This window comes from Candoia aspera, chromosome 3 (genome assembly GCF_035149785.1).
Source record: "Candoia aspera isolate rCanAsp1 chromosome 3, rCanAsp1.hap2, whole genome shotgun sequence".
Taxonomy (NCBI): Eukaryota; Metazoa; Chordata; class Lepidosauria; order Squamata; family Boidae; genus Candoia; species Candoia aspera.
This window is the reverse complement of record NC_086155.1, coordinates 43,654,543-43,678,955: the sequence shown is the minus strand read 5'-3', so window position 1 is coordinate 43,678,955 and position 24,413 is coordinate 43,654,543. Positions and strand designations below refer to the sequence as shown.

The window sequence follows — 24,413 nt, the reverse complement described above, 5'->3', positions numbered from 1 at the left end:
ACTTTTATTATATGCTAAAGTGGAATGATTTATAGAAATAATTTGGTGTTTTGGTTTAATATAGAGTAAGTGATTATGGAAATTTTTGTATATTCTTGCTGTTAAAAGTTGGAAGACACATCTTTTTGTAAATCTGAAAAAAAAAATCTCTTGTGTTTTCGCACTTTTTAAATTTCTTTTTCTTTCTTTGTAGTTTTTTGGGTTTTTTGTAGTTTTTATTCTTCTCTTGAAACTTAATAAAATTTATTAAAAGAGAAACTGGTATCCGGCAAAGCAAAGCACTTCAACCAGCATCCTAATTTTCAAGAATGCCTCAAGGCTGCACATTAGCACCCAAAGGCATTCTTAGAAAATAAAAATGGGAGATTATTTTTCTCTGGAAATATGCTTCCTATCCTGGAAAAAAAAATAGGCAAATGTATAGAGCATCGCAAGGAACTACAGAGGTGGCAATTTAGAAATGCTGCACTAATATAAAAGAAAGAAAACAGGATTGTTCTCATGATGCATTTCCTTCCATAGAGAAATTGGAAGTGAAATCAATTAACATTTCATCACCATTGCAACAACGGGGCAAAATTAGTAGGATGTCCTGAGCTCTTCCTCTGAGGAAGAGGTCAGAATTTATTATTGTTTATTTAATTAGATTTAGGCATGGCCTACCTCCAAATTGACTCTGGGTGGCTCACAATATCAAACAAAAATTAAATCAAAAACACAATACAATATAAATAAGCAAGAACAAGCAAGGGGAGTCTGGGTTGCTTGTTGGGCCCAAGACTCAGGTCAGAAAAGAGGGCTGGAAGGGAGCAAGAGCTCTAAAGAGGCCTGGGAGGCCTTGATTTCCAGGAGTGTAATAGGGCAGTGTCAGAGGCTGAGATGCCCTCTCCAGACAATACATTCCAGTCTGCCTTATACCTCCGTGTTTGGAATCTAGGTCCATGAACTGTTTTCTTGGATATATTGGCTTTCGTCTGGACCACAACCATTCTTCTAGCCAGATCCCGTTTGGTTCTGGCACAGTGTTTCTTGACTTGGGCTGCAGTATTTCTGCAAGACAGAGTTGCTGGCTCTTGATCTTTGGTATTGGCCTGTCCCCCCCCCCTCTTGATTCCTACTGCAAAATTTAAGAAGTGTTGAAGATAGCAGGAGGCTTACATAATAAAAATGTCTGGTTTGGGAAGAAATGTATGCATAATTGTGTATTTCATTTAAGATTGTATTCCACTTACTGAAATGATCCTTTCTAAAAGAGATAACAAGGATAAAAAATAAAGAGCCTTGCCATAGAAGATTTAAATGTATTTCATGTGGTCTATGAAAGGTTATCCCAGGAAAAAATGTCCTTAAAGGGCTACAAGGCTCTTTCTTGTTTTAATAACAAAGGAAAAATAAATAGGTTTTGAAAAGCCTGCTTCTTCTTTTGATTTCTGGGGTTGAATAGAGTGCTCTGTTTTGTTTTTCCATTGGATTCTGAGACAAGCTTAGGAGGGAAATTGATTTTTTGCTTCATGAGAAATGCTGAATTTCCTGTAACACTTTTTATTCAGTTATCAGTCTGAAAATATTGGAGTTTTTACTCTTTCACATTCTGAGCATGAAGAATCTCAACTCTTTCTCTCTGTATATTCTAGATTTGTGGTTGTTTACCATGAGCACGCTAACTTTCTACAGTGCATCTATTCTTTTCAGAGGATTTTATGCAGGGAAATATTTGCAACTGGAGGAAAAAACCTCCTTCTATCTTGCCGAAAAAAAATGCATATCCCATTATCTGTGATTATTAGTGATCTTCTCCTAGGACAGGAAAGGCAACATCTGTCCCTAAAGGAACATGTTCTTGATCTAATTGAAGAAAAAAAAACTCAGCAAGAGATTACTTCAAAGTCTTTCTAGTAAGAAAAGTCTGTTGGGGGAGTGGCTGGAGAGGGAAGGTTGTAGTTGAGAGAAAGACAAAGAAGAGTTGGGACTTGTCTTTTTTTTATCTTCACCTTTGCCCTCCACCTGCAGGCTTCAGGTCTTCTTATTGTAGCACCCCCTACCAATAACCTCTATGGCAGTATTTTTCAAGCCCAGCAACTTTAAGATGTGTGGACTTCAAGTCCTAGAATTCTGGGTCTTGAAGTCCATACATCTTAAAGTTGCTGATGTTGAGAAACACTGCTCTCTCAACAGGTTTGGGGGTTTGATAATAACTTTATATATGTAAGCTCAACCATGATGCACTGTGGGAGGATGGACTGTACCCTGATTGCAGGCAGCTGGGATTGCATTCATCCCCTTTACTCCTAAATCACCTCAGCGTCGGGACGGCAGGGAAATTGTTAAAAAGTCCTGTGTTTGAAACAGCTGGGTGGTAGTGGTGGTGTGGTGGGTGTGTAGGAGAGAAGCAGATGACAGGAGAAAGCGAGGGAGAGAGCAGCAGTAAAGGTTTGTAGAAATGCCAGGAGCAAGTGAGATTTTGTCCTTTTAAAGAAGCATTGTATCCTGGAGATAGTAGTAGTGTTTAATGGTTATAGTAATAGCGTAGTATAGTGACAGTCATAGCTTAGTAACCTACATGTGTTAGCTAGAGTAGACATAGTTTAAAGTAGTAATAGTGGTAGAAATATAGGTTAGTTAGAAATTGTATTAGCTGGTCACCTGGGTAGAAAGAGCACTTTTATACTGTAACTAGTGGTTTTCTAAGTAAAATAACCCCAACAGAAAAGGGGAGAACAAAAGGTCTTCGTGTGCAGTATCTCATTGGGAACGTCTTGGTGAGTCTGAGTAAACAACCCTTGGGTATCAAACAAACCTGTGACATGCACCAACATCTTTAGGTTCCCTTCTTTTTGTCTTAATTACTGTTCTTGTAGTAGTATCTACCTTTTTTAAAAAGACCCTATGTTTTTTTCTTTTAAAGAAAAGTTATGGTAGACATTGTAGGATGTTAAGACTTGAACAAACATTAATCAAGTACAAAGTTAAAAAGAGAAATGAACCAGGCACAAAAAGTGAATTAAAAAAAAAAACCTAGGAACTTGGGTATACCTATGTGATCTTGAGGGAAAATAAATGTTTTAAACATTCAATCTTTCCAGAGTATTTCTATGGAAAAAGGTAATTCATTGGGAAAATGTCAATGTAAGTAAAAAAGATTATGACCAACTTTAAATACATTTATTGTAGACTTTTCATCAGATTTCATAAACTTTATTGTTTTCAAAAACTAAAACAAAAAAATAACAAACACAAATTTCTAAATATAGACCTGTCAACACAATAATAATCAACATTAATAAGAAATACCCCAAACATAAGTAAACCCTATGAAAAAACAAAAGAAAGAAAGAAAAGAATAACAACATGTGTACATACAACTTACACATTGATGTATACATACCAGAAATAAGGAAGAAAACAGAAAAAAGAAGAAAAAAGTGACTTCCGCCTGAGTTACAGAAATATCTAGATTATAATACTTTATTCTCTTGTTACTGATTATATATAAAAATCTCCATTATTTCTATTCCATAATATCCTTATTATGAAAATCCCATAATCATTACTTCATCTTTTTCAATCTCTAGCAAATAGTCCACAAATGGTTTCCATGTTTCCATAAAACTGACAGTGTTCTTGTCTCTCATCAAGTCCGTTAATTTTGCCACTTGGGCTAAGTCCAATAGTTTAATTATCCATTCCTCTTCTGATGGTATTTATGAGTCTTTCCAATATTGAGCATATAGCATTCTAGCAGCTGTAGTCATGTATAGAAGCAGCTTTCCATGATTTTTTTTCCAATTCTTCATCCATAATACTGTCAGCCCCCCCCCCTCACAATACCTAGTAATTCTGGTTTCTTTATTATTCTGATTTTTGATATTTTCTGAATTATAATTTGAATCTGATTCCAAAATTTTTTCACCTTCCCATACGTCCACCAAAGATGGTAGAATGTTCCCACCCCTTGAGAGCACTTCCAACAAAAATTTGGTACATTTTTGAAAATTTTTGACAATTTATTAGATGTTAAGTACCATTGGAACATCATTTTGTAAAACATTTCTTTTAAATTATAACTTAACGTGAATTTTAATCCTTTTGACCACATTCTTTCCCATAGATTCAACTTAATATTATAACCAAAATTTCTGGCCCATTTTACCATACATTCCTTAACTTGTTCATCTTCCTGGTTCATTTGTAATAGTAACTTATACATTTTACTGATCATATGATGATTATTCATACATAATTGTTTTTCCAGAATTGATATTTCATTTAAAAATCTAAAGTTCTTTTTATCTAGTTTAAAATGTTCAAACAATTGCCTATAACTGAACCAGTGACATATATTATCCCTCTGTCTCCAATTTCTCTCTTTTTTTCAGTACGGTTTTTCCTTCCTCAAAAATTACTAGGTCTTCATACCTGAGCCACTTTCCTTCGCCCGTACTCTCTTGTCTTGCAAATGCTTCTTGTGGTGACCACCACATGGGGACGTTGGGTTGCAACCTAAGCTTATATTTATCCCAGACCCTTAATAATGCCTTTCTAATATAATGATTCTTAAATTCCTTATTTATCTTGGCTTTATTGTACCATAGATATGCATGCCATCCGAATCTTAACTCGTGTCCCTCCAATTGTAACATTTTTTTATTTTCCAACGTTATCCAATCTCTGATCCACATAAAACAGCATGCTTCAAAGTATAACTTTAGGTCAGGTAGCCCTAAGCCTCCACGTTCTTTTGCATCCTGTAGTAATTTAAATTTAATTCTAGGTTTTTTACCTTGCCAAGTAAAATTTGAGATATCCTTTTGCCATTGTTTAAATGTCACATCAGCAGTGATAATTGGTATTGTTTGAAAGAGAAATTGCATTCTAGGTAGTACGTTCATTTTAATTACAGAAATCCTTCCCAAAAGGGATAAATTTAAATTCTTCCATCTTATAAAATCGTTTTTTACTTCATTCCAAATCTTATTATAATTATTTTGAAGCAATTCAATATTTTTGGTGGTCAGAACTACACCCAAATATTTTTTTCTCAATCTTAAACCCTGTTTTTCTCATCGGTAAATCTTGGTTATTAAGTGTCATATTCTGGGTCAACATTTTCATTTTTTGTTTGTTCACTTTAAATCCTCCTAAAGATCCATACTCTTTTAATTTTCTCATTAAATATTCAGCTGATTCCACTGGATCCTATATTAATAAAACTAAATCGTCAGCAAAGGTCCTTAGCTTAAAGACCTCCTTTTTAATTTTCAACCCTTTTATTTGCTCATCACCTCTGATATCTCTAATAAAGACCTCCAAAACTAAAATAAAGAGCAGATAATGGGCATCCTTGTCTAGTTCTTTTTTCAATTTTACAGGCTTCTGTCATTTCCTCATTCACAATCATATTTGCTCTTTGTGTCATATAGATTGATCTAATTCCCTTCATAAAAGATGCTCCGAAATTTATTGTAGACTTTTTGTAGGGCCTTTCAAAAGGTACTGGTTAAATTTTTCAGTCAGAGTAATTCCTGTAGATTTAAATGACACTGATCCAGTGGTAGGTAGACTTTTGTTCTCCGGTGTTTTGAGAGAATGAGAAATAACAAGAACTGAATCAATTTCTTATGCTGCACCAGTTTATATATCCTATATAATTTATATATTATTCAGTTTACTTGAAGAGTAAACCAAAGCTGTGATTCATGATTCTTGGGCGATTCCCACAATTTCTTCAACAATTTACAATCCAAAGGACTAATTGGGCATAGCCTCTAAAGATGATAATGTATACCAATTTGCCTTTAATCCCACCAGTGCAATCTAGAAAGCTACAATTTAGAAAATGTAATTTTTGCTGAGTGTAGTGTTGCCTGTGAATTATCTTGATGATCTATTCTTGTTAATTTGCTGGTCTATTTTTGATCAAGCTTTTGTTGAGGAGTGACTAGGAGGAGGTTTATATTTGGCAATTTTAAGAGTTCCTGCATTTATAGTGCCCTTAGCTCATATGCATGAACCTTCCTTCCTCCTGTCCTGACAGTCGCCTCTATAACTAAACGTTTTACCCATCAGCAGCACTTGGGAGAGATGAAAGCAAATGAATTTAATTGCCAGCACATGCTTACTAAGGATAGTATTATGCCAGAACAAAGATTATTGGACAGTGCTCAAAAAAGCAGGCAGACAGGGTTTTTTTTTTCCTCCTTGCAAAATCTCAGTAAACAAGGAACACCTTTTCTATCACCTGAATTACTACATGAACAGGACTGCTGTGCCTTGTTATCAAAATACTACATTTGTCATAGGGCTTAGTTTAGGTATTTATGTAACGATGACTGTTGAAGTCTGCCACTTAGTTAGAGATTAAACTGGGCGAAAGGTGCTGATAAGTAGGAAACATGCCATAATTTTGATGGCCACTTGGCATAAGTTTGCAAAGGTTATGTGCTGTTTGTTTTCTTACTGCTTTTTAGAGGAATACAATAATGATTCAGGCTAACTAGTGAGGCAGTGACATGATCACCTTCTGCAACACTTTCTATTAGATTTTTTTCTATTAGATTTTTTCCTGTCTATCAAATCAAAGTTTTCAAGGATTTAGATATTATGGATGGTTTTGTTCTATGGCAGGCACTAAAATACCTTTGAAAACATGGTTCTTAGTTTCTATTTATAGTTTTGGAGGATAAAGAATTCTTGCTCTCTTCAGGACTCTACCACCTTTTCCCAGCCTGGCTAAGGAATCTGACAGGTTAAGAATTCAACATGTCTGGAAGGCACCAGATTGGGGGAAAGCTGGTATAAGTGCTGGTGTACCTTAGTGTTGACACTACCAAGAGAGGCAAGGAGAAAAAAGGGGGGGATTTATTGATTGATTATTACTTCTGGAAGGCAAGCAAAAAGGTTCAAGAAAGCACATGGCAGTAGGTCTACAGGCTATCATATAGAGCAGAGTCATCCATATAACTGAGATTGCTTACGGTTAATCTAGTGTCTGTGGCTAATCTAGTAGCATGATCTAGTGCTTCTATATTACTGGATTGGGAATTTATAAAATACTTTAAAAAAAAAAAAAAGACACAGACTATATTCTTGTGCCCCAGTTTGGCTTCTTTTCCCCCAGATTATATTCAGTCTTCCCCTTCCCCCTCTGCCCATGGTTTGTGATAAGTATCCTGGCATTACTGAGTTCACACATTTTTATTATATTTTGCAGTGCTTACATTAATATTCTACATATGTAACTCTTTCACACATTACATAGTCGCTGCAGATCATCTAAGAACACAATTTTGAACTAGATATAAATATAAGGCTAGACATGTAAATATAAGGCTACATATGTGTAGAATATTTAAATACACTGGTATAGCCTTTTGCCTTGAATATTTCCAGAGTGTTACAATTAATAGCTGGCTTCTGGTTAAACACTGGAATATTTCAGATTATGAGTACATGTGTGATATGCTGGGTTCAGTCTTCCTCCGCTAAGAAAAACTTCTCCTTGGAATATAAGAAGTATTTTGCATTTGTTTAATTCAGAAGTTCAAACCTGGCAATCATTCTGAAAAGAGAAGCTAAATTTAGACATAATCAACTGCAAACTTTTTTTATTTTGCTATTTATTCCTTCTCAACTATGCATTTAAAATAATAATTGAAATAAAACTGCTGTTGGTGTTTAAATGATTCTGACTACATGGAAGAGCTATATATGTATATACAAAGGTACACACAAGCAAACATCTATTTTTAATATATTGGGGGATCCTGGCCTGGCAGTTTGTACAGTAAAAAATATTTTCTGGATGACAAAATGGTCAATACATGATTGATAGACCCAGTAATAAAAATCCAGGTGGTTTTTTGGCATTGCCATTTCTCATTCTGACACTTCCCACTTTGTGTCCATCCTACAAAGAAGAAGCCATCTTCAACAGATATGTAGAGGGTATTAAAAATGCCCTGCATGAGTATAGAAGTTAAAATGTTGGCGAGTCAGGTTCCAGACCACCATCACCCATAGAAACTCACTAAGTAACTTTGGGCCGGTCATTGACTCTCAGTCCAATCTCCCTTTCCTTGATCTCCTAGAGGAAAAGTGGGATATACTGTAAATCTAAATAATAAATAGAAAACTCAGCATTGCCCATTTTTGCCCAAACTTGCATGGGAACTGGTAGAGCTGTGGCTAGTCATAGGATATCCCATAGGATATAACTCTCTGTAAATTACTGCATAGAGCTTTCTAAGTTATAATTGCTTATGTGTGCCACTGGTTGCAAAACTCAGGGCTGAAAGTTGTGAAAAAGACTACTAAGTCCCTCCTTAGAGGGGAGATAAAGGCAAAAGTAAAGGTTCCTGTTTAGTTGTGTCCAACACTAGGGGGCAGTGCTCATCTCTCTTTCATGGCCGAAGAGCCAGCATTGTCCAAAGACACTTCTGTGGTCATGTGGCCAGCATGACAGTCATGGAACACTGTTACCTTCCTGCCGAAGTGGTACCTATTTATCTACTCACATTTGCATGTTTTCGAATTGCTAGGTTGGCAAGAGCTGGGGCGAGTGCGGGAGCTTGCTCCATCACGCGACGCTCAGGTCTTGAACCGCCGAACTTGCAACCTTCCGGTTGACAAGCCTGGGGAGATGGGCGGTGATAAAATTTGACAAATAAATAAGTTAAAGTGAATATACTTAGTCCCCTCTGTTCATTGAAGGACGATGGGAGAGATGTGTGGGTTAGCCTGCCTACTAATAGAACTTTCTCAGCTTCCCATGATAAATGTTAGATAGCCAGTTGTCATGCATACAGATCTTGGACAGAGAACTCCCATCCTGGAAGAGGTACCCAGGTTCCTAGTTCACACTGTATCGACTGCACATAGATTCAATTTTAACCTTTCCTATTGAAATTTCTTTCTTTTTAAAATCTTGCTGCGTGTTAAATTTAGACATTTTAGGCAGCTAGCAGCCATGCTTTCAAAATCTTTATCTAGTGTGGGCACAATTATCCCATCAAGTAGAATATGATTTTCTTTTCTTTTTTCTTTTTATCCTGATGTGACCAGTTTAGATTTTATACTAGTAAGATATCAGAATAATTATTTTGCACCTACTGTCTGAGCAAACTGACCCAAATACTAGCATAGATGAATATATCAGGTCTTCAAGAAAAATATGTACAAAGGAACCTTAGATTTCTGGAAATCAGTGAACTGCTTTTGAAACTTAGATTGTAATTTTAAAATTTCACATGAATATGTATAATTTTCTCTTATAGAATTGAGAAAGAATTCTAATTTTTCCTGATTCTGCTTTTAGCACCAGCTTGCTATGTAGGTGGAACCTCAACTGTGTGGTAATGTTAGGGAAGATGCGCAGTCCCAATGCTTGGTCCCTTGCCTTACTGTTCTCTGTGTACAAGACATCCACATTTGTATAACGTATTCACCCATGATTAACTGATCTGCGGTTTACAGGATTAACCCAATTGCTTGGGTTCAAAGTAGCAGCAAAGCATAAACTAAACACAGTGGCTGTGTTTGCACATTATAGCGTGCCACAACTAAGTCAGTTATCTTAGTATATTGTTCAAACCCACCTAAGACTGCTAATCTTGCAGTTTAAAACTTCATTGTCCTTTGGCAGGAAATGCAAATATTAAAAAAAGAATCATACATGCCTCAGCTATAGTTAACCGAGCAGGTTCAGAGGTGCAAGGTAATATATGGGAAAGAAACAGGTTGTGAGAATAAAAACTATGAAGTTGAACAAATTTTAAAATGGCAGTTTTACAAAGGGCATTGGTCAAGTTGTAGCAAAGAAAACTGGGGAGCTGTTTCTTTCCAAGCAAATGTTAATATTCTTGGAGAAAGAAACTGGAAGGAGGTAGTTCAGATTAGGATTTCAGCCTAGACCTAGAGAAATCAAAGGAAGTAAAAAAACATTTTGGGCTTTTTGACTAAAGTTGAAAGAATTGTGCTAAAGTGCTTCTAACATAGTTGTTGTTGTTAGTTGCCGTCAAGTTGTTTACGATTCATGGCGACCCTGTGTATAACAGAACGAAATGCTGTTCGGTCTTGCGCCATATGCCTGACTGTTCCAATGTTTGCATCCATTGTTGCTGTAATTGTATCAACCCATCACACTGAAGGTCTTCCTCTTTTCCACTGGCCCTTGACTTTACCAAACATGATGTCCTTTTCAAGCGATCGGTCTTTCCTGACAATGTGCCCAAAGTATGAGAGTCTAAGCCTAGTTATCTTCACCTCTAGGGAACATTCTGGTTGTATTTCTTCTAAAACTGATTTGTTTGTTCTTCTGACAGTCCGTGGTATTTTCAAGAATCTTCGCCAACACCACAATTCGAATGCATCAATTCTTCAGTTGGTGACAAATAATTAAAAAACCTCTGATGGGTGATGATTACTGAGGTTATGATAAAAACGGCCACTTCTTTGTGCAAGGAATGCTGCAATGCTTTCTAAAATTAGCACAGAACACAGATGGGTTTCTGCATTGAAATGTTGCTAGGGAATCTCTTTTTCCTCTTTCCTTTTACCATATATGTAGTCAGATATATTGCAATATATGGGATACGAAATCTATGTGGATGCTTATCATGACAGGTGTCACAGAGGCCATCTCTAGTAGAGGCCCAACTTTCTAAAATGTCCTGGAAGTCCTTGATTCCCCTGTCAATATTCTATTACACCCTTCCCCCTGGTGTCTCTCTCTCTCTCAATTTTGCAAAAACTTCTTAAAACGGGCTGAGCAGAGAATGGATAAGGATAATTTTGGAATACTTTCCACTAAGATCAGAAATGCCTTAAGCCTATCACAGGATGTTTACCTGGGAGCATACAGTGTTTGAGGTTTATGTCAACTAATGTATATTTAATCAGCAAGTCTCATCTCTGCCCCTCCCTTTTGTAAAGGTTTGCTATGGATACTGGACAGCAAGGAGCAGGCTGTTTCTTCCCCTGAGGGTGTAATGCTCTCTCTCTCACTCTCTCTCCCTCTCTCTCTCAATCTCTCTCTCTCTCTTTCGTTGTGTCACTCAAAATCAACTGAGATACTGTCAATGCTCTCTTAAGAGCTATGTCAGAAATCTTGCAAGAGGAAGTGGTTCAAGAGAAAAAGAAGCAGGAAAGGGGGGGGGGAGGAAGGCGATACTGTTCTCGCAATTAGACTCAGTTGGGCTTGCAGAGAGGCCAATGAAGCCGCACAGATGGTGAGCAAGTTTGTGAGTCAAGAGCAGAAGAAAACTCCCTCGGGTTCTGGCACCCAGTCTGCTTCTGGAAAACAGCCAAACAAGGCTGCTTGGTGGTTGAGGAAAGGAAAGGTTCTCCTGGCAAGATTTTGTGTTTCACTCTTGCTTGCTTGCTTACTTTGTTAAAAAAAAAAGGGGGCAACACCATTATTTGATTTGCTGATGAGAACAAACTGTTACAAGGCATGGCAAGTAGGAGCTGGAGGAGGTGAAACTGTGCTCGCTGTTGATTGCACAGGAACTCGGTTGAGAAACTGCACTGTTGCGGCAGTGAGCTGAGACTCAGAGGTACCTGGCTGTCTGGCTTAGTGGACTTGACATGTTCTGAAGATCTATAATCCTTCCTCAGATGACTGTCCACAAGAGCATGAGTAGTGGCTACTGTAGTTTGGATGAAGACTTGGAGGAGTGTTTTTTTACAGCCAAAACCACCTTCTTTAGGAATCCACAGGGCAAACCTGCTGCAAAGGTAACAAGGCTCTGCAGTGTTAAAACTTTCATAGCAAATTGCTGTTTTTAGATGTCAACTTATCAAAATCAGTTGACTGCTTAGCATTCTTCCATTGGTGTTCTTTTGCAATAGGTGCTGTAATCAATTATAATAGCATTAAGACTGTTCATATTTGTCCAAGGTTTGATTTTGACAGTAGTATGATATTCCCTGGTTGTCAAAGTTACCTGACTGAGATGCTGTGCTTGCTCTTCATATAGAATATTTCTGCACGTTTAAATTCACAAAGCTTGTCTGTGGTTTGTTGCTAAAGTAAATGAACGACATTAGGATATGATCCCGGTGTATCAAATCTAATGACTTGTTGAAGTGTGTTCCTTCTCCAAGACGTTCATGCCTTGGATATTTTTCCCCCTGGTGTTCAATGCCATGGATTTAAAATAGACAGAGGCAGTAGACTAATTCACATATTCATGTGTTATGATTCTCATTGATGATGAGATTATTCCACTGTTCTGTAAGTTCTCATTTGGTAGCTGAACAATTCTGGTTTATAGAAAAACCTTATTTATGCCTCCAGTTTGCAGGGCTTTATAGTCATAAGATTAGAGCACATAAAATCTTGCGCATATTTGTAGCAACTTTTTTTTAGCTAAATAAAAGCGTGGAGGAATTGATTCATTTTAAAGAGATTTAAACAGCCAAGAGAAAGAGCAGTTTCTCTCTCTCTCTCTCTCTGTGGTTTCATTAACAGGTTAAACATACTAGCTTGCAGTAATTTCATGCTGCTGATGACACAGCTGGGTAATGGAGTCAGCAGGGTTATTCATTTAAAGACTTGTGCGTCCAGAACTCTCTAGAAGTGAGGGTTACCATTATTGCAAAGAGGAGTATTCTCTATGAAAACGAATGCTTACCATGGGGTTGGTAGCCTTAGAGGTAATTTTGAGCACTGAACAGACTGACATTCATGTAGGCAATTAGGGGGCATAAAAGGAGATCAGGGTCACCTAGGTAGGCCTACTGTATCTTCCCAATGTCATACAGGATTGTGACACAGGCAATGTCCAATTTCCGTCTCAGTCATGGAATTCTGTGGGTGAGTTTGGATCAACCAATGTCTCTCAACCCAACCTACCTTGTGAGGTTTGTTGTGAGGATAAAATGAGAAACTTGGATGTATCCTAGCCTGAGTTCCCACTAGAATAGTGGATATAAATACATCCTGGCTAATATATTCTGTGATAATACAATCATAACTCATTCTTTGAGGCCAATACACTGTACAATGTGATGGTCTCCAGATCTGTTAAGTAAGGATGGGGATTATGGAAAGTCCCACATATCTGCAAGACACCAAGCAGGAGAATCAGATCTGTTCTGTTGGTATTTGCAGTACTTGACCTGAAGCCAATTTATTTTTACCACAGTTCATTCTTTAATGTTAAAAGATTGCATTTATTAGCATTGATGGAAATATGTTGATTTCAGTTTACTAGATGAGTAATAACAGTTTCAGCATATCTACACTAAATTTAGATTTTATTTTTGAACTGGATATTTTTTTATCAGAAATAACTTATGGTTGAAACAAAACAATTAAATAATTTAAAATTTAAAAAAATAGCATCTGAACCTTATCTATTCCAAGGCTTTCATTCTCAGAGACCTAGTATGAATGTGAAAACCATGTATTGTCTGGTCTTGTAATATTTAACCCCAAGGGGTTGGTGTAAACTGTTTTAAGATTATTTGTTTATACACGTGTGTGCTGGTAAGAGCTGTTAAAACACTTTATACAATAGTGCCATACTATTTCAAGAATATGTTAATGTTAAATTTCTTTGAGTAGTATATACTTTCAACCCCAAATGGAAAAGTGAACATCTCCCAGTCGTTTGCTTTTTTCTAAAAAAGGAAGTGAATAGACACTGGGTTTGTAGCAGCCATTTCCCTTCTGAAAGAAGATCCTCCTTCATTGTTCTGACATGCTAACCAGAGCCCCGAAGTACTGTTAGGACCAGTGCCTCAAATCATGGAAAGAAGAAATCATTTGAACAGGAAAAATTGTATCTACAATTTTGGTTCAGCAAACCATCTAGGTTGTGGGAAGGGAAGGGAAGCGAGATGCATTCAGAGGGAAATCAAGCTCCTTTGCAATGGAAAAAGAATCATATCATCTTTAATCTGTATAAAATGGGCACTTGTTTGCATAGTGAGCTTCTTTCTGCCTTTATTTTTATTCCCATTTCTGTTTTCCTGCCTTTAGCTCAAGAAACGACAGTGATGTTTCTTCTGCCTGTGGAGAAAATGTTTTATATTCCCATTTATTTTTTCCAGACTTCTCTGTCAAAAACTTTAATTGTGAAATAGGTGGCTCAGATTCATAATTTCTAACGTTAACATAATGTTTAATTTTGCTGGTATCTTTTTTGCCCAGTGATTTGGTGCAATTTCCAAATGCAGACTATCATCTTCCATGATGCCTTTAATCTTCCCAGTGTTTGAATACACTGTAGAGAAGTCTTAGTTTAGAATAATAATATAGTTTATCTGCTGCCATTTTAAAAATAAAAGGGTCTGTAGGATACATTTAATATTTATATTAATATCTTAATAACATACAAAATACATTTCTACCACACTGCACATTTTGTTCTGTTCCTTTTGTGCAGGAGCAGAAATATAGAGGCAGCTAGGCAGGATTCCTGAAATGGACTGTCTAGCCAAATATCATCCTTCTCAAATAATGTCTTGCACCAGATGATTCAGAGGAGGTACAAGAACACACAAATGGCTCACCATCAATTATGTGGGAGAATTTGCTTCCATGTAGGAAATTCTGGAAATGTTATTGATTTGGATTTAATCCTGAAATAAAAGATACTGGTTTTTTAAAATCTCGCATTAATTAACTCTTAGTATTTAAGGCACGTTTATTCCTGTATGCATTCATTCGTTTCTCTCTGAGAGACTTGTAAAAAGATTGAACTCAAATTTGAGAAGATTCAGTTCAACTATGCCTGAGCATATTTGTCAGAACATTTATTGTTTCTTCTCTGATGAACTTCCAGTATGGCTCTACAAGTGTTGGTAAGCTTTGTTTGTTACCATACTAGGTGGCCACATAATAGCAGGATTTCCAAACTAACGAAAGCAGATAGAAATGGCCTAAGCCCACATTGTTATGAATAGGTTGTTACACTGGATATGATCGATTTTAATCCTTTTGGGATTAAGAATTCTGAAAGAAGAGAATAGGGATTTACAAAATCTGTTGAACAATACTGTTTTTTCTTTGCCCCAGCAATGAAAGTGAAGAATAAAACCTTAATACTGCTAGTGTTGTACTGGCTAAGTGAAGCAACTGTATTGTGACTTCTATCTTCTTCAGTGACTTTCCATGCAAACAAAACTAGTTGTTTTCCATCAGAAGACTAGCTTTTGATGTACTGATTAAAACCAATTGGTAGCATCTAGGAGGAAGATGTAAAGAATATAATGTAGAATCTAGTGCTAGCTTACCCTTAACCACATCTCTGAATATGTGCTTATATTGCAGTAGCAGAAGTAGTAACGAGGGTTAGATATAATAGTTTCCCCTGAAGGCTGATGACTGGCTGTGTCCTCTTCCAGTACAACTTCTCTTACTAGGAAGTATTCAGGGCTGGCAAACTCTCCATTTCTCTGAATGGCTAAAAGCCAGTACACCAGCATATGATATTGCCAATACCTTTTCCTGTGCTGTACAAATTCTTTAATGAAAATTGTAACTACTTTGCTTCCCAACCCCTTCTACATTTTTGGTAGATCAAGAAATGTATGGCCTCAAATAAATTATTCTGCCAACATTAAAGTGACATTTACAATTGTGTTATTACTTTTATTGTTTGGAAGGTTTGCTTTAACAAAATGATACACATGGTATGTAACTCAAAGATGGAGGGCAAATTAACTTGCCTCCTGCAGCACAAGGAGAGAGAGAGTCCAAATAATAGTTAAGTATTTAAGAACAAAATAAAGTCCCAATACAGAAGAAGAGTAGATGTTTTACAGAAGGTTAATCAATATACCTGTGCATTTGATCATCTTGGTAACTTCTTGCTGACTGGGTCTGAGGGAAGAATATGGTGGAACCAAATTAAATACGTAGTCATAGGAGAAGAGAATAATTGTGTGTATTATATCTAAGGAGAACCTTTTCCCAGGTCTGCCACTTCTCTGAGCAGTGCAAACACAATGTTTCAGGGATCTGTACTTTAAATGCAATTTCTTAAGCATGGTCCACCTAAGGTTGGTGGAATGCTTCTTCCTGCACCACAAAACAACTTCTGGGATGACTATTAAAAAGAGGTGTTCATACTGAATTTTGCTATCATGTAACTCTTGGGCATACAAGGAAAACATCAGGAACAGCACTATTCTTATGTCAACATTTGGCAGTGGGGTGGAGTGGGTGATTTCATATAGAGCAGACTTTCTGAAAAGGTATATATTGCTGAGGAAAGCTAAATTCTATCAGCTGTAACTTTTTATTCTTTCAACAGGAAAATGTAGAGGAAAATAGCATTAGCTTTCCTTAGTTCTTGACTCTCTTCCATCTCCAAATACAGAGATTGCTCTTACAGTGAAACCGTATCTCTGCAATGCGATATCAACGTCTCATGTTAAGATAGTTGTGCATCCTGCTTCCTTATCATAATGAAATGGAGTCTGGAGTAGGACTAGAATTCTAAGAAACTGTGCTTAAAATGCCAGGTCTTCTGGAATGGATGCAGACTGTTATGCAATGTGCTTTAACCTGTTTGAAAAAAAATTATATATTGCACCTACAAAATAAAAAATAATTCTTCTTCTGTTTTTCCCCTTGATGTTTTAAGTTCAAACGTTTTTTAAAAAGAGAATGCTTTTAACCTCAGTTTATAAAATTCCTGTCTATAGCTACAACTACATAGCTGCTCATGAATCTTAACTGTGTATTTAATTATGCTAAAGTACAGAAAAGAATATTTAGGCTTGCAGATAATTCGTTAAATAATTCATTGATCTTTCTTTGGAGTGGTTTTCAAACATGCTTACTACGTATTAAGCTCTGTAATTTTGTTTTTATCTTACACATATTTGAATTCAAGCTTTTCAGGTTTTAGTTCTGTTGCTCAGAACTATGCTTTATGCGAGAAAAATTATCTCCTGCTCAACAATTTAAAGGAGTATTATTCCAATATTGTTTTTCCATTATTATTATCTTGGACTGTTTCCAGTTTTCAGGTGTCCACCAATTTCTAACAAGATAAAATAAAACTATCCCAGAATGTGCTCCAACTCCTTGTTCCAGTAATGTGCAACCTAGAACAAAGCATTTACAACAGGGTTAGAAACTGTTGCATGACGGTATTTCCTACTTTCTGCAGATATGCTGGAGGAAGAGAAATATCCATATTAATGTCCTGTAGCACAGAGAATTTCTATGAGGAACAGGGCATTTCAATTAACATTCATAAAACAGAGGTGAAGATAATTTGCATTCACTCTAATATTTAACATATAATACAACATAATAAATACAAATTGTGAACTCAAATCCACCATGAACAACAATGAAATGCTGTTCTTCAGATGCTTTTTTGCACCGCTATAAAGATGATTGAGGATAGGGATATGGTAGATGTAGATATAGGTAAGATAGATATAGATAGGCTGGCACTTCCTAAACAATACTTTCTGTAATCACGTACAATATTGAAAGCATAAAGTGAATGAAAATACCATTTGACACAATTTTTGTTCCGTAATGACACTGTCTCTACATATACATAGACAAACGCATTCCTCTCATCTTAAAAAAAAAAAGTGTCCTTTCTTTACCCTCTTCCAACTTGCACTTGAATTCTACTTGATAGGTATTTCAGGTTGAGTCGCAGCTTGACTTTGTGGCAACACCTTTTTCTGCAGTAAATGCAAGGGGCAGGGAGGGCCTAGCTCTCGTTCAGGACTTAGATTCTTTCTGGAGGACACAAACACACCTGTCAATATGGTTACTATGGAGGTATGGAATTGCTGTGGCATCACTTCTAGTCTGACAGGCTTGACACCATAGCATGAGTACAAATCCAGAAAAAGTGTGTGTGTGTGTGTGTGTGTGTGTCCTCTAATGAATGAATAGTGTTGTCTGAGAGATGAGTCAATTAGTGTGATGACTGAGTGAATTATTTCTATCAGAACCTGTCAAGACATGCAGGTAATCAAATTTGTGAAAGAAAAGAGAAACTGACGAAATCCTGATCTGACAAACCCATATGGGAGGAGAGGGATGAAAGAAAATGTCATAAAAAAAAACAGAGTGGAAATTTGCCCTTGAAATGAAAAGTCTGATAAATAAACAAGGCAACCCAAATCTCCTTGTGTTTAAAAACGTGATTTTATACTCAGGAATGTTGCTATGGTATCTTATAATACTGTAGGCTGAGTGGCTTGCATTGAGATTTATAGCCAACAGCATAAGTGGCTTCACTTACAATTTTTCCTACATCTGCAGAGGAATAGCTGTGCCCATTTTAAATGTGAAGAAGGCTTTAGTTAAGATGAGTTTTCCATAAGAGAATTTTGTTTGCAGGCTATATTGGGCATGGAGAGGGCAACCTGTGGGCCTGACATCAGCCTCTGAATGCCATGTACCACATTGTACCGCCTGGTCCTTTCTCTGAAAACTGTTGTTAAAAATTGGCAGTGAAGTTTCCACTATTCTGAAATGGAAACAAGGGAAAATAGCAGTGTAAGCCCTAAAACAGGTTTGAATGTAATTCAAAAACACCAGATCTATCTGTCCATCCCCAAACTGGGAAAAAAACACTGAAAATCCCAGTTCCATGCAGAAGGACCTGTGCTCTTTCTCACATTGCCCCAGCCTCTCTGGACTTTGGCCTTTTACCCCCAAAGGTTAATAGAATAGAATAGAAGAATATTGGGGGATGGATTTTCCATTAAGTTACCAGTTTGCTGTATGTTTGCTCAAATACTAAGTTTTATATTGAATTCTGTTGCAAGATTATTACAAGCAGCAATACGTAAATTAATTTCCACATTGTGAGGTGAAAGGTGATCGAAAATTAGTTCAGGATGGTATCATTTTAAATTCAGTTTGCAATGGTGACCTTGACATTAGCAACGTGAAAGCTAACAGAATTAGTTCAAGAAGCTAACTAACTAACATTTTTTCTCAACAGAAAAACTTGTGATAATTACCATGATTCCTAATCTGATGCTGAATGTATCTAATTGACCTTTCTACAAATAGACAATAATTTTCTTTTCCAGCCTTGCTTTATCTGAACTGTATAGCATCTATTGTGTGGCAAACCCATACAATGCAAATAGGGAATTTTAGCATACTGGCATTTCTCTGGCCCATTTTGTTTCACATGTAGGATCCAATATAGCATGGTTGTACAATATAAAAACTTTGTGGACATAATCTTACTCATTAAATTGGCATCCATGATAGATTATTAGTACAACTATCTAGCAGGGTATTCCTGAGCTTAACTCTCGATAATTTACATGGATTTGCCACTGTCTTGTTTCAGGGGTTCAGGGGTGGGTTTTAACTTCCCTGTCTAGACTACAGTCCTTGACTTTCCTGATGGTCTCTTATCCAAAAATAACCAGGGATGATCCTACTTAGTTTTCTAGATCAGCGCAGGTCAGTAAGATGTTGCTATTGCCTGAGGCAAAGTACTTGAATTGTCAAAAAAGAAAAGAGAATTCTAGTATCTAGCAGGGAGCCAGTATCCTGAGTCAAGGGACAATGATTCATTGGTGGAACCCTGTACTGCCTTCCCACATTTATTCTAGAGAATCAGACCTGGCTTTTCCATGGACAAGCAAAGTGAAAATTCTTAGGAAAGGGGTGTGTGTGTGTGTGGAGGGGGTGTACATGTGACTGGATTTGTACATGTCTGCAGTCTGGGTGCCCCTTGATGCCAAAACATTGCCCCTCCAAGAATAAAAGCAAGGCAAACTAAAAAGCATTTCTAATTCAGGGATAAGTATATATAATAGGTTGCTGCTCAGATTGCATATTCAAAATAAATCCATCCATGTAAATCAGGGGTAGGCAAAGGTTTTGGGCAGGGGCATTTTTGGAATTCTGAGAGCATGTGATGAGAGTGCCAGAAAAATTGCTTCTCTCGTGGACATGGCCAGTCACAAAAAGTCCATTTACCAAAAAGTGGACAAACTCCTTCAGATGTTCTCTCTCTCATCATAGTAGGACTAAGTAGAGCCTGGTGTTTTGCTTCGCAGTGTGCTACTTCACAGTATGCTACTTCCTTACAGTATTTAATTGATTAGATTTTTTTTTTAAAAAAGATCAGGGAGTTTGGTAGGCACAAGGAATATTGCTAGGATCACACTGCTGACATGGATGCCACATTGCCCAATTTTGACCTAGCACATAGCATTGTTTTCCTCTTGTGATAGGCAAGAAAACATTCAATGAGATGCTATCTTGCTCATTCTTAGTTGCAGCTGGCAAAGGAGCAAAAGGTGAAAAAAGTATAATTGTACATATCCCCAAACTGGGAGAAAAAAAAAAAAACACTGAAAATCCTACTTCCACCCAGAAATGTGACAGGAACATGTGCATATGTGTTTATCAGTGTTTTAAATAATGGTGATAGTAAATTGCTTTCTTGCAGTTCGTTTTCCTACCATAAGCTTGCAACTTTCTTGGTATTAATTTTGGAAGCTCCTCCTTAAATCTAATGTTTCTGAACTTGCAGAGGATTTTTAAGTTTGCCAATAATGTATAACACTTCTAAATGCACTTAAAGCAAAAACTGCCTATAGCTGAAAGAAGTTTCTACAGCCCACTGGAAGATCCATTAGTGAGCAATTTTCTTTATTCTTTCAGTGCTGCTTGAATAAATCCCTGCAGGCATGTTGCTGAATTATTTAAATTATTTACAATGCACCAAATTTCTTAGATTGGAAAATGAATTCTGAGTGGCAAGTTACAGTAATTTTTTTCTTTTTTGTTTCTGGTAAATGGCAGCAGTATCAAAGCAACATAGACTGGGGATACTTTAGAACTGTAGAATACTGGTCTCATCAAGGATGCTTCTGTACATTTAGTTGTACTTCTGTGAGTCTGTTTCTAAATTTAGTTTGGAAATATATCATTTTAGAGCCAAACTAGAAAGAGCAACTAAAACAGGAGTAAGTCAGCTTGTAGGATCTTAATTCTCATTATTACTGAGTCATATTCAGTATCCTAAGGTGCTCCAAAAGAGCCTTCAGAGAAGACTATCTCCAAAGACACAATGTATGAATGGAGTAGAATGGTGACTGTAGCAACTAGCATATCTGCAGTCCATCTTCTGGCCTCCAAGCTAGTTTTCTGCTGTTGGTGACTCAATACATGCACTGAGTAGAAAAAATGCCTGGAGTGTAAGTGATAAAGCATCACTTCTCCCCATCTCAATGCTTTCTCCCACCCCCACCCCCAAATTCAGTCTTGAGTCTGTTTTTAATTAAGAAATCAGAATATACATTAATGTATTTATAATCCTTTAAAAAACAAAACAAATCCAAGTTGCTATGATAAAACATATCCAAAGTTCACAGGATAAAGTACACTGTGATAGATCTTTGACCTATTTATGTATAACTCTAAATAAATTCCATTCATTTCAGTAGTTCTAAAGTAGATGCTGAAATCTAAAATGTAAATGTGAATTTCATAACTGTGCATGTCTATACATATGTTCTCTAAGATGTTGGAAATCTTCTTGGGGTAATCTAAACAAGATGCAGGTTACATATGCAAAGAATAACAATGATTCACCCCAATGCCAGTAACTTTGGAGATACACCCTTTATTAAAGGCTGCTTCAAAGAATTTATCTGAAGTAGAACTTGGCTCTGATTATCCTGGAAAACAATAGAACATAACTTCCCCCCCACCAAAACAACAACAACCAGATGAACCAAACCATTTTTGCACCATCCAAACTTTGTGGAGGCAGTGTTTCTCTGGATAGTAAAATCAGTAAAAGGAACATTTCATTGAAAAAATGAAATCTAAGTTGGAAGCCTACACTTACTGTGAAAATTAATGATCTAGTTGTAAATCATGTTTCTGTCAGAATATCAGGTAACAAGGTAGGTGACTATTTTAGATTCCCAAGGGACACATAATAATAGGATACAGGATGCTATGAACATCTGGAAAATCAATAATAGATTAGAGATTGATGTACATAGTTCATACTTATTCTATCTCAAATTTCTTACTTGAATTACGGTAAGCAGTATCCTCTGCCTCTTACTACAAGTTAAGTAGCAGCAAAGATAAAAAATATAGTCTTTAAGGGTGAAGATAAATTCTCTTAAAGAATAAGACTTCTGCTTTTGCAACATGGACTAAAAGTGAATTGATTTGGACTTTTGGACTAAAAGTGAATTGATATGATATTGATCTTAATTTCAACAATAATTTGTTATCCAATCTTCTTGATAAAGTACAGATAATTATCAGAAAATATATCTCTTTGAAACACCTTGTGTCAGTACACTACATATACCTCCTTGGTGGTGGTATGTAGGCAACAGTATGTTGACTTGCAAGGTAGTCTCTGGATTACAGAATCTAGCTTGCATAGAATAGTATAAGCATACTTGCAGTAAAACTGAGTTTCGATTGCACCTCCAGCATATTGGCCAAAATGTATCTAGTATTGTCTGTATTGTCCTTATCATAAAGCAGGGAATGTTGCATGTTCACAGGTATAACCAAGGCTGTTAATGTAGTCTACGCCTCTTCTATCTTACTAAAAGTGTTGTGTGAAAGCCTTGATTGACCAAAGCCAGGGTGGGCTGTAACGATCCTACCCATGGTCCCATTTCAGGATGCCCATACTGTTTGAGAGATTGTGGCTTGAAATGAAAGAAAAGTAAATGGTAAAGAACATGAATTAAATGAAAGGAAAGAAAGAAAGGTAAGTATGTTGTATGTCTATAAAACTAAAGCATCTGATAGATGTAAATGAAGATGGTCTGATATAGTGGAATTGATGAATGTATGCAGGGAGATGAAAATGTGGATTTAATTATTAATGAAAGGGATAAGCGATTTGTCAGAAAGTATGAATTCATGTCATCTAGGTTGTTGAGGCTATGTATGTGAACAGCAGTCCATAAGCTGGTGATAGTTCCATGTTACGCTTCAGTGATTGGTGATAATGGAAGAACCATTAATAAGCTTCGGGAAAAACTGCATAACATTCTGAATGAATGTGATTTGCTTGGAGAGGGGGGGAAGCTATTCCACTGGATGATATGAAATAATGGGTGGGAACAAGATGAGAGAATACAAAAAGGTGTCTGGGTCATTTGGACACCCAAGAATACATGAGAATGGAGACTGTTTGCTTAGGAAAGAAGTCTGTTTTGAGTCTATTTGTATGTACACATGCCAAAGGAATTACTGATGAGTCTATTTGTATTTACACATGCCAAAGGAATTAATATAAATTCAAAAATATGATTGATTTGTTTATAATGAAACATTGAGAGTCCTAGTGAAGGAAACAAGGGTGATCAGATGTTCTGAATATAGGATACTCCATGGAAGACGGACATGGAAAAAAGGAAAAATGTGAAATAAGAGTAAAAGTAGAATAACTACATGAAAGTAAACTACAAGTACCATATGAAAAAGTATTAGAAGAATGACTGGAAAGTAGATACAAGGAAAAAAGAATTTTGACCAGAAAGGTCTTGGAGCAGAATAAAAAAGAGGTATGTTACATAGCATCATAGAAATGCATATGAGGGAATGATTCCTGCAAAACATGAGGTTGAGAGAAAGACATTGCAAAATGTCTATGTAGAGAAAAGGATAGTTGCAAAAAACTTGGCCAGCAGAAGGAATTATTAAAAGTAGTGAAAATGCAGAATAATTTTGATAGAAATAAAATTGTTTTGAAAGGCAGTAAAAAAGACTAAATAAGGAACCTCCAGCAGAATGAAAAATAAAAAAAATGAACTGATTTGGGATGAAATTGAAGCAAAGGTATTCTGTAAGGAATAATTCAGTGGTTTGTGTGTGGATGACTGTGATATACCGAAGAGTGAAATTGAAATGAATGTTTCATATGTTAATGTCCAAGAAAGCAATGAAAAGGAAGCCATCAGTACTGTGAGAAAGTTGAAAAAAGGTAAGGCTGCAGGTGCTGTTGGAGAAATACTAAAATAGACATGAGAATAAATGGAATTTTTAGTGAATGTTACAATATTGAGCCTAAATAAGTCAAGGTGTGTGATGGTCCATTGCTTGTTTATTATATTTAGAGTAAACATAAAATGGATATTTGTGGTGATACTAGAGTGGAGTTGATTCTGATGCCATATGGTTGTCTGAGAACCTGAATGATTTGCCCCAAATGTTGGAGGATTGCATGATGCAGTGAGCAGTATGGATTAGATAATTAAAGTATCAAAGACCAAGGTAGTTGTATTTGACAGGGAAATCAAATGAACTGTTACAAGTTATACATAAATGGTGAAAAATTAGAGCAAGCAGATGAATTTGTGTATGCTGGCAGGTTTCTTAAGACATAAAAATGGAAAAAGGAATTTTAAGATGTGCAAATGCTGATAGAGATGTGGTCTGTTGCAAGGAATGAATGTTTATTGAA

At 36.4% G+C, this 24,413-nt stretch overlaps 1 protein-coding gene across 3 annotated transcripts in view; it reads left to right on the top strand.

Moving 5' to 3' along the window:
- Positions 1-24,413, top strand: part of RASSF5 (Ras association domain family member 5) — a 107,183-nt gene that overhangs the window by 41,598 nt on the left and 41,172 nt on the right. Inside the window, exon 1 of one of the 3 annotated variants that reach the window (XM_063297481.1) lies at positions 11,183-11,733. The exons of the other annotated variants lie outside the window; for them this stretch is intronic. Within the exon in view, the coding sequence (XP_063153551.1) occupies positions 11,614-11,733 (120 nt within the window). The 5' untranslated portion in view covers positions 11,183-11,613. Of the gene's footprint in view, positions 1-11,182; positions 11,734-24,413 lie in introns of those variants that run through there. 3 annotated transcript variants of the gene reach the window in all.